The 16,251-nt window shown below is 44.0% G+C and overlaps 1 protein-coding gene across 1 annotated transcript in view; it reads left to right on the plus strand.

Annotated features, from left to right (window-relative positions):
• The first annotated feature begins 6,404 nt into the window (after positions 1-6,404).
• jag1b (jagged canonical Notch ligand 1b) overlaps positions 6,405-16,251 on the plus strand; it is a 29,746-nt gene continuing 19,899 nt past the window's right edge. The window contains exons 1-3 of the mRNA XM_022191295.2: positions 6,405-6,762; positions 7,004-7,309; positions 14,189-14,240. Of these exons, the coding sequence (XP_022046987.2) occupies positions 6,706-6,762; positions 7,004-7,309; positions 14,189-14,240 (415 nt within the window). The 5' untranslated portion in view covers positions 6,405-6,705. The remainder of the gene's footprint in view (positions 6,763-7,003; positions 7,310-14,188; positions 14,241-16,251) is intronic.

Consider the following 16,251-nt stretch of genomic DNA (forward strand, 5'->3'; position numbering starts at 1 on the left):
GCTCATTAGTTTAACATTAACAGGTAGTTGACATGCTCCAGTGAAGTGGACCCGTCCAATATTCAGCTTCACCATGTCCCTTGTAATTGAGCTGTTCCCACATTTTTCCATGTTCTTTGTGACTGCTCCACTTCTCCAGCAGCCCAGCTCCACACATGTCTATAAACAAACTGAATAGTGTCCTTCCCTTGTTAGTTGACACTGTGTAATCTAATTTTCAGTATACTGACTCACTAAATGTTGGAATTGGGTCCAAGCCCAGCACTAAATATGACATGAAATTAGTTCATTGTCATACAAAATTAACTGAGCACACTTGAATTATATTTTACATTTATTACAGTGAAGAAAAGTGTAAAGTAAACAATCTGCCAGGCTTCTTCTATTGAAGTAAAATCTCATGTTGGTCTTTTTTTTAAATATATATCCACCACATTCTAGTGTTTAATGCTATGTCATGCACTCACATCCAGTTTCCTGAAATAACACTGTGGCTTTCGATCTGCAAGCTTACAAAAACAACATCAATTCAAACTGCTCCACTCACGACTAAGAAGATTGAACGTGAAAACATATATCAGCTCACGAGTGCCTGTTCTGTCTCAAGACTCATTCCTGGTGTGTGATCACACATTCTTTAGTGTATGTGTGTGTGGGAGAGCTGGTGGATTTTGTTTACTTTAGAGGAAAGCGAAATGCAGGGGTCATCTATATTAAAACTGACAGGACCATTTGGAAGCAATCATCAAATGTGTCATGGAAAAACCGCTACGTCATGGTGTGAGGGACGTCAGGACTTTGCCAGCATCAATATTTTCCTTCAAGGCTGGCAATGGATGTCCTTTTGACGGGCTTATGTTCATGTTCAAGTTCCTCTCTGCAAGTCTGCAAGTCGTTTTTCTGAGAGTTTGCAGCCCGATGTGCTTTATAGTGACACACAGCTGCAAAGATCTAACGCGTAATGCAATTGACAGACAGGGACAAAAGAGAGGAAGAGTTTTATCAGTGTCACCTCCTCCAGATAGGAAGTTCAGGTAATTAGCTGCACTCACCTCAAGCGAGGGCCAATATCCTGTTTGATGAGAGCACTGTTCTGACTCACTGATCCTGAGGGCCACACTCACAGGCCCTCCTGACTCTGGGAGACCACCTCGGATGGTGTGATGGGCAAAGGATCTAATCTCCCTGCCTGAATAGTTTGCATCCTCCCACCTGAGAAGAAACCGCCACGCTGATCAATGATTTAAACATTCTTCTAGCAAATTTTCAAACTGCCCTTTCCACCGCAGGGCCAAATCTAATCAAACACAGATTTGACTCCACAGTAAATCAACTGTGCTATGACATTACGCACTCACGCACAAATCGCTTAATCACATGATCACAAGGGTCAGCTCAGCAGTATGAGACCTGGTATTGTTGGCCAGGTGGAAATGCTACACTGGTGAGTAGAAGGCTACTAGCCTAAGAGGGGATAATCTGATTTGTTTTACTGACTGTAGCCCTGCGGCCTCCCCTCCCCTCAGAGCATCAAACACCTCTGGCCATTAAGGATGTGCGAGGACACACACAGACTGATGATCCATTCACAGGTTCTTAACCTGACACGTGTGCGTGCGCAGAGTGCTGATCCAGTCTTCTCTTATGACGCTGCTGACGCTAAAAGTAACCGTCTAAATCCCTGTAGTTCCCCTGCGCCGCTGACATATGCAGCACCGCTCTGGGAAGAAAAACGAAATGAAAGGAAGACAACTAGAATAAACACGACATAAATGAGTCACCCACAGCATCACCGCAGCAATTAAAGCACAGTTTGAACCAATGAAAATCAAAACCCATGCTCTCAACCAAACCCTCTATAATCCAATTTTTACTTAACCTCTACGTAGCAGCTGGACTCCCTGTGCACGAACCACTATAAGGTACTCAGCACATATACACTGAGACATCAAAATACCATCACCTCGCAGAACGGGCTTTTGGATAAATGTTGAAAATAACAAAGTGGCCACCTTTAACAGCAGAAAATAATATTTATCTCAGTGACGATTGCTGATACCATCTGTGACACATTCTGTAAGAGCAGCTCCCATAAACACGCCATGTAAACACTGTGATATTTTAAAGGCACGAACACTAAACCGTAGAGGGCCTTCTTCTTCACTCTGTCTCATTTCCTCTTCAGATGTGCGTCTTCACCTCACACATCCTGACCTTTCTGTGTAAATTCCCCACTTCACTGTGTTTCTTTATGCTGGTCCATTTCCCACCATGATACCACAACAAATATCTAAAACTTTGGTTAATCATAAACTTCACTGATGGATCGTCATGGTGCCATCACAGCCTCAGATATGTAACAGCATGTGGATGTGGAAGGTTTTTGGTGATTGTAAAAAAAACAAAACTGCAGTACTGTAGTGGTGGAAGAAGGACTGAGATTAGTAAGTAAGTAAAAGTGCATCCCTTGGAGAAATTCTGCCGCTGCGACATATAATAAATCACTTTGATAATACTGATGAACAAGTGCTTCAGCAGCATCTTACTGTTGCAGCTGGTCTGGTGGAGCCATTTTGAACTGCTGTATATTGGATAGTGTAGTTCAACCTAAGGAAAGTGCTCCTCCAAAGGGTCTCAAATAAATCTGAGGAGGTCAGCAGATGATTAATAAGAGATGAAAATGCCTTGATTTTATTTTATTTTTTTACTTTTATGTGACATATTAGAGCGTCACGTTTGCCATCAAAAAGATAAAATCATCTTAGAAAGGGATTGATGGAATTGATAAAACAATTCCCCTCAGATGATTCATGAGCTTTCTGGGCATATTTTGCACAAAGAATTACTACATGAAAAATAACTGCAGTTGCCAGATGAGTGAAATGTCCAATATTTCTGTACAGCACCTCTTGTGCAATGCTCAAAAACTGCTTAGTTGCATTCAACTGCTGCATTAAGGGGCAAGAGAAGAGATCAAAGATTGTCTCCTGACTTGTTTAATGACATATAAAACATAATATCTGTATCAATTTGGATGCCTAAGCCAATGGGTAACTAACACAAGTGTGATATGGTGATTTGAAGACTGCATTGCACATCCACTGAACTTTTAGACACTGTGAATCCACAAAAACAATCAGAATCATACATTTTGAATTTGGGTGAGGAGATATAAATGCCATTTTAACTATTTATATCCAGATAACTGAACTTTTTTAAAAAGAAAAATCCATATCAGAAAGTATGAATCAAAGCACAGTATTCTGATGTCTTCAAACATGCTAGAAGAGGATCTTTAAACTAAAGTTCAGTGGTGAGAAACCTTCAGCATTCAGCAAAAGAACATGAAAACAGCTTTCTAGTGACATTCTCCACAGTGAAGGTCGAATATCCGTATGCAAAATTAAGACAATAGATTTCAAGCAGCACTTTGATCTTCCTCTACATTATCTTCACTCTCAACAACCTCTATATCTGAGCACAGCTCTTGTAATCAAGCGGCACTCACAGCCCTCTTCTGGAGGCACATTTAAAAAAGATGTGGTAGGTGACGTACACAACATTTCCAACACACCCTATGCAGAAGAGTAAATCTGCCAGCCCTGTCACATGGCGCTTTCTTGTCTCTCCCTGTTGACTGTCCACAATAAAAGTCCTTGTTGAAGCAACACAGCAGCATCATGTTCGGCTTATAAAAGAATGTAATGGGGGAATTATTCTCTTCCAGATCTTTAGTGGCCAGGCAATAATGGCATTAAAATAAATGGGATGCAGTTTTAAAGAGATAGATGGAAATCTCTTTAGGAGAGAGTGCACTGATTTTAGTAAAGGTAGGGGGAAGGGAGCACTCACTAAGCACCTAATCCACCACATTCTTGTTAGGGGTCCGACTCGGAATTCAGGCAGGCTTCAATGCCATGCACTGTGATAGGAGGGGTTGCAAAAGGCTGAGGTAATTGGATTGGAATACGGCATTGAGTGTCAGACAACAAAAGATATCCATCTCCCTCGCGGTCGTTCAGCTCTTTTGTAGCTGGCTGGAATTTATTTGGTCATTCACTCTACTCTTCCAAGCTCAGCAAGGACAGAAGAACAGGAGCGGGCCACCAGGACTGGTTCAGTCTGGTGGTCTCTCATGCGGGCCAGTGGAGTCACAGCGCCTTTGCAGCCTATGTGTGAGGATGTATGAACCACGGATCCCCCCCAAAGCCCAGGGGTCATTTGTGTGATCATTACCATAATCACATTAAGGCTGCAGGAGATTAGCACCACGGCCTCAGAGGAGAAACTCTGTCTGTGCTCCATGACGACTACAGACCATGCTTACAGAGAACACGCTGCTTGGATACCTATTAGCAGTCAAGTGGAAGAGCTGAATAAATCAACAAGGCATCCTTCCTTGGCCTGGCTTCTCAGCAAAGTGTGTTTTTTTCCAGGAATAAAATGCAGCATCTATTGCAAACACGCCATCCTTCAACACTGAGTATTCTGGACTTTTTGTATAAATGTGCAAACACAGAAAAAGACACTATTTGTGGCTGGCACTTTGTTGCGGATACTCATTATCACGTCAGATATTTTCTCCCAGAACACCCCTTTCTTTCATTCATGTTGAGCACCACCACTGCTCTCTCCCACCCCTGTCATCATCCCAACACAAGCATCACCTCTGGGCAGGTCACGGGGCCACGGCAGACAGGATCCAGTCACATCCCCCACTCTGAACCGTCTACAATCTCTAGACTCAATTTTTGCATTCACCATCAAGGCCGAAAAAAAGGAAGAAAAAAAATACTCCCTTGGGTTAAAAACTCCTCCAATTAACCCTAATTACCCAGAGTGAGCATTTCAATGAAGCCTGCAACCTGAGATGTCTATCAGCTCAGCGACTGAGGCAGGCGAGGAGGAAGTTCTATCTTTCATCTTGAAGTTCAACCACAGGAAATGTGACATTTGAATATAGACGGCAGTGATTTAGGATGGTGAAAGTAACACGTAGCTGCTTGCCACTTTGAGCAAGAAGCAAATTATTCCAGTTCTGTCGCTTGAAGACGAGTTTCTTCGGGATCAATGCAGAAGCCACCGCAACATTTCACTGTTAGTGAGGCATCTAACGATAAGATAAGCTATTTGCTTTGCCGTTTCAGTGAAAACAGAGGGTGTTTACAGGGTTTCAAAGAAAATATAGCCAGAAACTGCAGGACTTCTCGGCTTATCTAGATGCAAACACATACATCTGAGATGTGTGACACCCTCATAAACAGCTATAAAGTGTGATGGTGAAACATTACATGGTTACTGATTGATGCGCTCCTCACCCTGTAACGCCACAGTCTCTAACTGTGTTTCCTCGATTGTGACCCATTGAATGACCTGTGTAATTAGTCCACGCAAATCACTAACCACAGGGGCAGAGGGGGTTCCCATCCTCTCATATGAATGCAAGCATCTATGTGTGTGTGTGTGTGTGTGTGTGTGTGTACTCCTAGTCACTGATCCAGTTCACAGATTACCTTCTTGCAGAGATACACCTGGCCACAATTGCCCTTTGACACCAAAAAGGATACTGGGGTAATAATATCTTTCAGCAATCTGTCAGAGTATTTCTGTGACCACATCAATGACTTGAATGTTAAAAGGTATAAATCTGATCAGCAGGGGCTGCATTTAAACTAATATCCATCCTGGTATTATGTTTGCCCATAAACTGGAGGTTTATTGTTGGAAGCAGCATTACATTGCAAGTGATTTAAAATGTGTGACATTCCTCAGGTGGGCAAGTTCTGTTGCACACCCCCACCTCATAACATTATGTTTTTTTTTTAAATGAAGAAAAAGATATGCTGAGAATGTGCACATATTGAACATTTTTCTCCAGTGGAATGTAACGCTCTTCATCCAAGGCTTGTCTAACACACCATTTAAATAACATCTCAGCACTGGCCTTGATGCAAGTTCATTTTGTAGCCCAGAATGATTTAGTATGTTACCTAATGGCACAAATGTAGAGGAGAGTAAAAAGCAGCTAAACTCGGTCTATCCACCTTTTAAACTGACATAAATCTTTATGAGGTAAAATAATAGCCTGGCTTGTGGTGAGGGCAGTATGCAGCTAATGCAGGATGCAGAAAGATAGAATCTCTTAATAAAAGGAGGGGTGAGGTATGAACTGATGCGTGTCTTAAACTGTAATTGATTTAGGTTTGTGGTTGTGATGACTTATGAGTATCAATAAGGCTTCAGGTTATAGATTGTTTCCACTTTTAGTTTCCACCGCAGCACTGCCAGAGTAGGATCCTGAGTGTATGATTATCCTCATAATGTGAGAGGGGCGGGTTCTTGTGCGCTCACCTCATGAATATGGAGACTCTGGGCTCCGCAGACACTCCCTCCCTGCTGAACTTGTGTCTCCAGCTCGGACCAGTAGTCAGTCAGTCAGTCAGCAGTGGGCTCCGCCGCCGCCGCATGGCTACTGAGTAAACTTTCCTCAACAACAAGTGGAGACTGTCGGATAACGACGCAGCGCAGACGCTCGGAGAGCTTTGCGGGACATACTAGGAAGCGGTCTTCTATGAATCGGGAACCTGTGCTCCGCTGATCAAAGTGTTGTTCGCCACTCGTGCATGTTTAAACCAGAGGAGAGCTCTGGTGCCGTGTGTCGGCCAGACGACTAGTACAAACGAGTGGCAACCACAGTCCGGAGGCATGATTTTGAGACGGGGCTCAGTCGTTGCTGCCTTTTTACTCTGCTTTCTCACGCAGGTACGTGGATTAGTTCCGTGGGTGAAGCTGTTTGGATGTTTGCTTGTGTGTGTGTGTGTCGCTAAGCTTGCATGTAACCTCGTGCAAACTTGTGTCCACACTTAACCCGCTGCAAGTGCACAATAATGTAGAGCCACTAGCGGCAAAACGGTGCAGCTTTTACGTACAGTTAATGTTCTGTGATTTTCTTTTATTGCCAGGTCAAAGTTTTCCATTGCACTCACTGTTCTGTCTCCAACAGGTGTCAGAGGGATCGGGACAATTCGAGTTACAAATCTTATCGATGCACAATGTGAACGGAGAGTTGCTGAGCGGCATGTGCTGTGATGGCGCACGGAACACCGCGGATAGAAAATGCACACGGGACGAGTGCGATACGTTTTTTAAAGTTTGCCTGAAGGAATACCAGTCGAGGGTTTCAGCTGCAGGGCCCTGCAGCTTCGGAATGGGATCTACGCCTGTCCTCGGAGGGAATACCTTTACTTTCAAGAGCTCTGTGAGGAATGACAAATCCAGGATAGTTTTGCCCTTCAGTTTTGCCTGGCCGGTGAGTGAAGACTTAAAAAAAAAACTTTTCCTGACGCGCATCTCCAACCCTGAAAAAAAAGAGAGAAAAATGTCTGTTTGCATGGCAATTGGGTGCAATTACTGGCCGCCAATCATTCTTACCCCCCAAAGAAGTGGATAGAAAACACAACAAACACAGAATAGAGTTTGGTAGTCAGCTCTCTGTGAATTCTACTTTTTGACAAACCCCCCTGCTCTCCTTATTATCTGCTCTAATTAACCAGGTGCAGGTATTTTTCTCCACCAGGCCCAGGCCTGTCTATCTAAGTAGTGTTAGGCTGTTAAAACTCTCTTGCATATTTGATATTCATAGAAGTTTTCAGAATTTGTCTTGAGGGTGCAATCGGGCAGTGAGAAATCATTTTAAAAAGTAGGTAAAATTCAGACCTGCACTTAATTTGATCTGTCAGACAGCCATCAACATGAATAAATATCTTTTATGTCTGGGGATTTTTAATTGATGTCCTTTAAATAAACCATATTATCTTGTGTAAATAGACTGGGTGCTACTTCAAATGTTCCCTGTGAATATGTCTCCCTTGTCTGGCTTGACTGAACATTTTAAAAGAGCTTGTTTCTCACAGGGTTCCTCTCCTCTGGCAGCTCGTCCTGTTGCTCAGTACAGCGACTCCAGAGTGAAACCCCACTTTCTGGTTTCCTTAAGTGTCAGCTCTTCTTCAGAGAGTAAATAAATGGGCCTGACAGGCCTGTGGGAGTGTTGTAGGTCTGTGAGAGATATGATTTGCCATGCTGGAGCACATTTCGATGTAGTGAAAAAAAAAAAAAGGAGGACTGTGCACAGACTGACTGGCCCCACAGCTTGGCCCGCAAACTCCTCCACTGTGCCTGATGGGTGAAAGGCACAGTCTGCTGGTATGTGTGTGTCCAATTACATCAAGGCTATTTTTACCTCAATCTTGATGGAAGTTCTTGTAGTGATTTCAAGCATTGTGCGCACGGACGGCACTGAAACAGCCCAAATAAGTGAAAGATGTGGATGATCATGTGTGATTTCCTTTCATGTGGTTCATTTTTATGCCTGTTACCTGTGAGGCAGAACAGATGATCATTTAAGTGTTTTTTTTTTTTTTTTAACCGATGATCTGCCAGTAAAACAGTGTTCTCAGCGGGGTAGCGTGCAGTTTGATATTGTCTGTATTTTTTATTTGCTCTCCACTTATACACTGGCGCCTCACACCTTTTTTGAAAGACAAAGGTTTCTGTTTATGTTCGCTCTATGGCAACACTAAGTTGGCAGGAACCCTCGCAGCCAGACTAGTTTCATCTTACTGGTTGAAAATCATTCCTACTTGAAAACAGCACGTGTTGACATTGAAATGGAAGCTGGTGCTATGTCAGGTTTGAAGACTCTGCTAACTTTACTCATATTTCTTTTCTTACACGCTGGCCTACATGCCCCTGAACTAATGAAGGATGTTCGTGTCATGTTGAAAACTCTAGAAACATGGAAATGTTTAGTTTAAATTCTTCACAGTCAGTCAATCAAGCAGGGTAGCTCAGGTTTGAATGCACCTCTGCGCTAGAAAACAGCAGTTTGGTACAGCCACGCTGAGATCTGGGAGAAAACAGAGCCGCTCGATCGTTTCTCTCCTCCTTCACTTCAAGTGCTTTACTTCAGTGCACATTAACAATTGTCAGGTTAGGTATGATATCACTCTTTGTCCTTTTCATCAGTTGATTGGCTGTTGTGGACAGATGGCAGTGTGGTGCAATTGGGTTGTTGGGTACTCCGAGTTCATGAAGCGCACCCCCCACCCTCTCCCCTCACCTCCCCTCCCTCCCCTTCATCCTCTCTTGTGAGCTGCATGAAGTTGGCCTCTTGTCCAGGCCAAGGGCTTTGTTTAAGTCACGCTCGGTTGGACCCCAGGCATTTCATCGCTTTAACCTTGCCACCCACAGTAACTGCTGCACTTAATGAGGCTACACACATGTGCTTAGATCAGGTAGGGCAAGAGCCAGGCATCCAGCCCAACGACGTCGGGCCGCACATCTTAAACATAAGCGCACCGGTGTTTTAGAGCCCCGTATGGATTCACTAATGTCTGCTCCGTGCTTTTTATTCCACAAGAGGAGTGAGGGCCCGGCTACCCTGGCCCTCACAGTGTATCAAGCAGGGACAATAGTGTGCCCTCTGTGACTACAGTGAGGATTACAGAGCATAATAGAGGCAGTGCAGCTGTAATGCCAGCGCAGGGCAAGCAACAGGAAGCAGTTGTAGTAGACTCAGCAGTGATGAAGCTGGCTCTCAGGCAAACTGCGACCTTGCCTCTATGGCCGCCTCAGCATATTTTGCCCCGGGTTCCACCTGTAAAAGGAGAGAGAGTACTTTCCTGTCATCTCAAGCCTCAGTTCATCTTGCGCCCTAATTGTCCTAAATTAAATGGCATCATTTTCTTCCGCCTTTGCCTTCACACAATGCTTTTGTGTCTCTTTACACCTGGGACATGTTGGTATCCCAGTGATTGATCTGTTGACAACTGGGATCAGGTGAGTCACAGAGCAGTGCTCGGCTCAGCCTTGAGGGTAAGCGCTGCTGGCTGCTGTGGGAGTAATGACATGTTTGTTTTATATTGTCGGCTCTGATGTGGCAGTTAAGTGCAAATTACTCAAGTGAAAGAGGGAAAAGAAATGTGTTCCTTTTTTCTCTCTCTACCTCACCCTGTCCTGTGCTTGAAAAAGGATTTTTTTTGTGTGTGCTTGCAGTGTTTTGTCGGTGTGGCGTTACATAATGCCTTCTGATGCTTCACTGCTTATCTGCATTGTTTCAAGCTGTATAGATGCATTGAAACTGCATTTAATTGGAATAACCTGTGCCTTGTTTTTGTTTCTCTTAATGGTTAGTGACCCTTGTTGAAGACAGATGACTGGCTGCTTGTGCAGTTAAACGCATGATGTGACTTTTCATTCCCATCTCAGGTTTTCATCTTGTTTGCCTTCCAAGAAAATCTGTTTGCAGTGGCTTTTGTTTTACTTGGCAAAAGGTGAGATTCTTTCGTCAGGGTGAGGTCCTGTTGTATTGCAGCTTGATGTACCTTTGCAGGATATTTAATAAGCTGTTGATTGTACAGCATTCTTTCTCTAACTCTTGTTGTGAGGAAAATCTCTTGGGAAACAGTGCACTCCCTCCTTCCAGTCATCTGTGCAGCCAGCGAGGCTTTGAAGGTGATCATGACAGTTGTCTTTTCGTGACTGAGCCTGGCTTTTATGGCAAACAGGGTGTGTTACTTAGCAGTCCCAATCATTGGTTAGATTGCAGGTCGATACTATTGAAGTGATTTACTCAGGAAAACTGATACAGAAGGTCAACATCCCTTTAACTAGACTGTTTACATTTCCTCTGTGCTCAGTGTAGGCCTACGCCAGTCTAATCTGTTCTGCTTCGTCTTTACTGAGACCTTTGACTTTTGTCTGTTTTTAAAACAGAGATACTTCTCTTTTTTATTTTGTTAGATTTCCTAGTAATGGTACATCAGATGGCTTCATTTTCAGTAGAAGACAGGATGAGTGTGTGTGTGTGTATTAGGAAAATTCCCCTACTGAGAGGATTCAGTAGTGTTCTTTGGCAAGTCAGTGTGATTCGAACTGGAATGATCTTTATCGCTTATGTTGCTTGTCTGTTGGACAGTGTCTGCTTGGCCAGGAAAGATAAGAAGACATATGGCCACACTTATTGCACTTGGATGTGTGTGTGTGTGTGTGTGTGTGAGAGAGAGAGGGAGAGTGTGCTCTGTAGTTCAAAGAGAAGTTGTGAGTCAGCTGGGAGCCTGGGAAAAGTGAACCTGGCAGTGGCAGACGGTTCCAAGCTGATAACCGCCAAGGAGTTATGGAGTGTTAGTGAATGAGGAGTCAGGCCATATCTCACTTTCTGGAAGCAGTTATTTAGTCTGAAACTAAACATTCCAATAATGGTGAGACTACTTGTTAAATCAAGCCATTTTGCTTGGTGTGAGCTCCCTGTTGCAGCAAAGTTACGAGACAAGATGCAAAAAAATATTAAAGCTACCATGTTTTATATGAGCTTTTGCGGTGTGACTGTTAATTGTGTTAATGTGAGACTAATACATAGTTAGTCTGTGGTGATGAGCATGGTGATTATAGTGATGCAACAGCTTCCATGTTGAGGCAAGTCCAAACCATGCAAGAATTGGGTGTGTTCTGATGTTGTTGTAGATCTGGATCTAAAGGAATGAGCCAATAAGCTATTAAACTTCAAAATGGGATTTCTTTCCCATCAGTTCTGGATGAAGTGTTAGGTTTCGTGGCATAGCAGGTGTGCCAGGTCTGTCGACATTTTCGGTTGGCAAGGATCCATTGTTGTTCCTGATGCAACTGCCAGGAAAATGATTATGTGTTAGCGCAGCAAAAGCAAAAGAACTTTCAGGTTGTTTGAGACGTCACCAAAGGGTGACTTCACTGTGGCAATAAATACGTTGTATTCCCACACGTATTAGTCACAAATACACAAAATTTGTGTCGCAATGATGAGTGAGGTGTCAAGAGATAAATCAGATGCTGAATGTGTAGTGTTTTTTGCTGCACAGAAGAACTTTCGAGAGGTTTTAGCCAGGGAAAGATTATAAGAGCTTTGAATAAAATGGACTGTTGGGCTTCATTTACTTTTTGCTTCTATTTTTTCTTCATAAAATTGTAAGGAAATCACGAAAATGCATCGATTTCTGTCAGACAAAGCAACAGAGGATCCTTGCCTTTACTGTTCACAAACCGATCATGATTGCTGTTCTGCACAGTTCCCCCCCAAGGCCCGTCCTGAGCCAGGAAAAACCCCTGGATGTTGCATTTGAGTTCCCATTTTTAGGATGAGCTCACCACTGCGCTGTGTCGAACGTGTGGGATTATTCTGGCTGGTCCTCCCTAATGCGAAGATGTTTCGAAAGTCTGTACATGCGGTAAAATTTGTTGTAATGATGCAGCCGATTGCAGTTGTTTCGACTGGGAAATTACTCCCCTAATGGAACGTATATTAAAACACTAACAGCTCTTTTGCAACTGTGTTGGGTGTTGAACACAGGAGGCGAACAGCGAAGCATTAACATGATAGTGCTTAATGTTTGGAGAGGAGCCAGAAGACGTTTGTTCTTTACTGTTAAAATAACCAGCTGTAGGTGGGTCGTGGTAGTAGATGATTAGGTGTCACGTTACCACTGACTCACGTACTGGTGTTTTGTGTCAAGTGATAGCAGCCAATTGTGAGTCAGAATATTCTGTAAAGTCTGTTGCTGATCAGCATTGCATTTCAAACAATGACTGCCCTGATTGCAGTGAAATGCTGGCACAGGATGACACAAATGTCTCCTGGAAAGATGGAAAGTTGAATGCCTGAGAAAACAAGGTAAAGCTATGAGGAAAAAAAAAAGCTTCAGGAGTGAGTCATAGCCTTTTCTTTCTTTTGGTGGAAAGTGAACAGGGGTTTTCCTTCGAGCAGGTTTGTTTACCATGAAGTCATCACAGCAAAGAGGGCCATAGGAGCAATGCAAAATATCTGAAATGCCTCCAAGCCGCGATGCTAGGGGCCAAGCATGTGTGCGAATATAGCAAGTAGGTGTTTCTAGTGGATGCCCGAGCTCTGTAAGTGGATTACACTTTCTCACAATCGCATACTTTCGCTGTGTCGTGTGCACTCACAGACTCATTGTCCGTTCCCTCATGGCTGCAGCACAGGGCAGGGTGAATGTGTAAGCTGATATTGGTGTGAGCGCTACCGACCCTGAATCAGACAAAGCGTTTTTGGGAGTGCTGAAATCTAGACAGGCCCTCCAGAGTGTAGCACTCATTCAGTCTCTCTCTGTCTCTTCTTTCCTGCAAAGTTTTTTTCTGTCTCACTATTCTCATGCACTTCTTTTTTTTTTTTTAATCTGTCTATTTTTTTTGCCCGTGTTGACATTGCCTAAAAAGCCGTCTCCTTCAGCACGTCCACCCGGATTGTCCACAACATTCATAGCACTCAGTTAAAATTTAATAAATTAGCATGAAATTGAACACCCTCGAATACACTGCAAAACAGAACCGACAGTGTGCTTTTTTTTCAGAGCGCTGGAAGTCATCCACTGACTTCTCTCGCCACATTTTATAAACATGTGGAAAAACTGTATTTGGGAAAAACAGTTTCTAAAGAGCACAAGGTTACAGTGGCTAATATGAGGACATATTTTTGGCTTTTCAGGGTGAACTATAATTTTCTATGTGCTATTTCAAAAATTTTTTAAAGCTATTCTAGTAATTAGTAGAGAGTCTGTGTGGTGCTGCCCCGCTGCATACGGCTGGTTTTTTGGCGCATCAGACACCCTCCTGCTGGGTGGGTGTCCAGCTAGACCAGACCGCTGCCCATGTGTCTGCCATTCTAATCATTGAGAGACCTCTGCACCACCTCGAGCTTATTCTGTCTTAATCAGATCAACGGGACCATTGTTGCAAGTTCACAGCAGTTTTCTGTACCAGGCTTTGTTGTAAGCCAACTCGATGAGAGGGAGATGAAACGTCATCGGGAGGGTGGGTGAGGTCATGGGAAACGAGAAAGTACTGGATTTGGAAGCTACGAGCGCTGAAAATGATACGTTAATAAAGGAAAATATGGTCATCCTTTGCTTATTTAACGTCAGTTAGGTCTGATGTTGTGGAATTTTTAATGTAGGATGTGATATTTGGTCAAATTTGCTTGGTTACTAAGAAAACCAAAGACATAGACCGCAGTGAATGATTCCTTGCACTGTCAAAGTATCTTTCAGACTATTTATTACTTACTGAATATTATTATTTTTTGGCTCCTTGATGACAGTTCCCTTCACTAATGCTCCTTGTGTCTCTGTGTTATCGTCCCCAGAGGTCCTACACTTTGATAGTGGAAGCCTTGGACTTCAACAACGAAACCAGTGGTGAGTAGTTCTCCTTGTCTGGCATCTCCATCTTGCCTTCCCCTCTCTTTTTCTGTCTCTCCCCCTTCCTCACGGCCAGCGCCTGGGAGGAGTTGCGCTGAAGGTCAGGAAAGGAAGTTTATTCTTCCTGAACCCCCTGCCCTCTTCCACATGGTCCACTGGGTGTGTGTCTGTGTTAAAGTGTGTTGACAGGTGCCTGTAAGGAAGGAGAGCGGTTCAAGGAAGCACGGGGGGAAGAAGTGAACGAGGTGGGAGGCATTTTTCATGGGGGGGGGGGGTTGGGTTGGGAGGAGACACCGCCTCCCCCGTCTATGAAAATGTTTTTATTTGGCCGATGACTGATGGCAGGTGCTGCCAGCCAGGGTTGGGGTCACACTGTCTCACTGTCACTGAGGCGTGAAACACAGAGTTCATCCAGCCGACCGGCCTGCAGTCACAATGCGACGGGGGCGAGGCCTCTGAGCCGCACCGCCTCCGAGGTTAAAGTTACCTCCAGCACAGGTCTGCTGCAGATTGGAACATGTGCAGTGGAAGACATCTTGGAGTGCTGTGCAAACACTTGGGGTGAAGAGCACAATCGTAACATCTGAACATAAAATTCTGGTTGCCAGGTTTCACGATAACTGCATTGGCTTGGCGACTCCAGATGAGGGCAGGGCATTATCTCATGCTTGTTTATGTCTGTTCGAGCTCAACAAGGTTTCGGTCTTTTCTGCTGTATTTGCCATTGCCCAGAGAGCTATTAGGGCAGTGGTGTGAAAATCCCTCTGAATGTACACACTCGTTGCTGGTTAAGCCTCTCTGAGCTCCGTCAGGTTAAACCACAGCTGTCAGCTTCGTGTGTCCTAACTGTTGCCTAACTGGATTCTAATTAGGGGGAAAAAAAGCTTGGTTTTATACTTATTTACAAGCATTAACATTTATGTATTCTTACTGCAGAGCATTTGGAGTTTGAGTAAACTGATTCTTTTTTATGGGAGGCAAGCTTAGATTTTTTTTCCGATTCTAAATAATCCGTTTCTCCAGTCTGACCTTTCTAAACTTTTTAAAGTTTGTCTGATTTATGTTTAGCTCCAAGCCAGGCAGCAGGTAGTAAGAGTCTGCTACTCCTGACACTGCAGGTCAGCAGTTGGTAGAGAAATGCCACACAGCTAAACTCTCGATTCCAGACCGCTGCGAAATGTTACTGGGCACTGTGATTTCAGTATGCTGCCCGACTCCCCCCTGCGCACAGCACAGCACGGTAAATAAATGACAGCGGGCCATCCCCCACTGCATCTACATTGCATCATACTACACAGAGGAGCGATTTACCCCGCGGTCAGCCACCTCTGCTCGTGTGAGTGCAGTAAATAATGACTGTGACACATTTTTCATTCTCTCCCAGGTGGAAGATTTAGACATCAAGTAGCGAGTGCTACATGCGCGAGTCAATGAGCGGTATTAATGTGCCGGGCTTGTTCGTGGACAGTGTAGTGTCTGGAGATCGGGGCTGAGGGTGTTTGCTCAATTCGAGTGTGTTTGCTCTGTGTGTGAAGCTCATTACAGGCCTTAGCTCCCAGCTCAGTCCTTGCCCGTTTGGCAGAGCTGTGACCTCTTCGTGTTTGACAAGAAAATAAGTCTGTTTCTGGGTCTAAGTCTGTGTGTATTTTACTATCACAACATAGCCCACGCCTGTGCTCCTCGTCTGAAGTGTAGATAGACTCTATGTAAGTGTATGAAAGTGTTGACTTCAATGCTTTTTTTTTTTTTTTTTAGACTGCTGTTAGCACAAAAATGCATGTGAGAAAGACAGGCTGGAAAAAAAAAAAAAGTGCTGATGGCACGCTGGCAGGCTTCCCAGCAGTGACTGTGGCATCGGTGTCCTCACGCTGTAATTTATGGTGGCTGCGGTAATGTCCTCGCCTGAGCAGATGCAGAGGGCAGCATTGGAGAGCAGTAATATCCTCAAGCTGTAAACCTGAGAATCTGAAACTAACCAGGGAGAGTTGGACAGGGAGCGTGAGAAAAA

This window comes from Acanthochromis polyacanthus, chromosome 15 (assembly GCF_021347895.1).
Source record: "Acanthochromis polyacanthus isolate Apoly-LR-REF ecotype Palm Island chromosome 15, KAUST_Apoly_ChrSc, whole genome shotgun sequence".
Taxonomy (NCBI): Eukaryota; Metazoa; Chordata; class Actinopteri; family Pomacentridae; genus Acanthochromis; species Acanthochromis polyacanthus.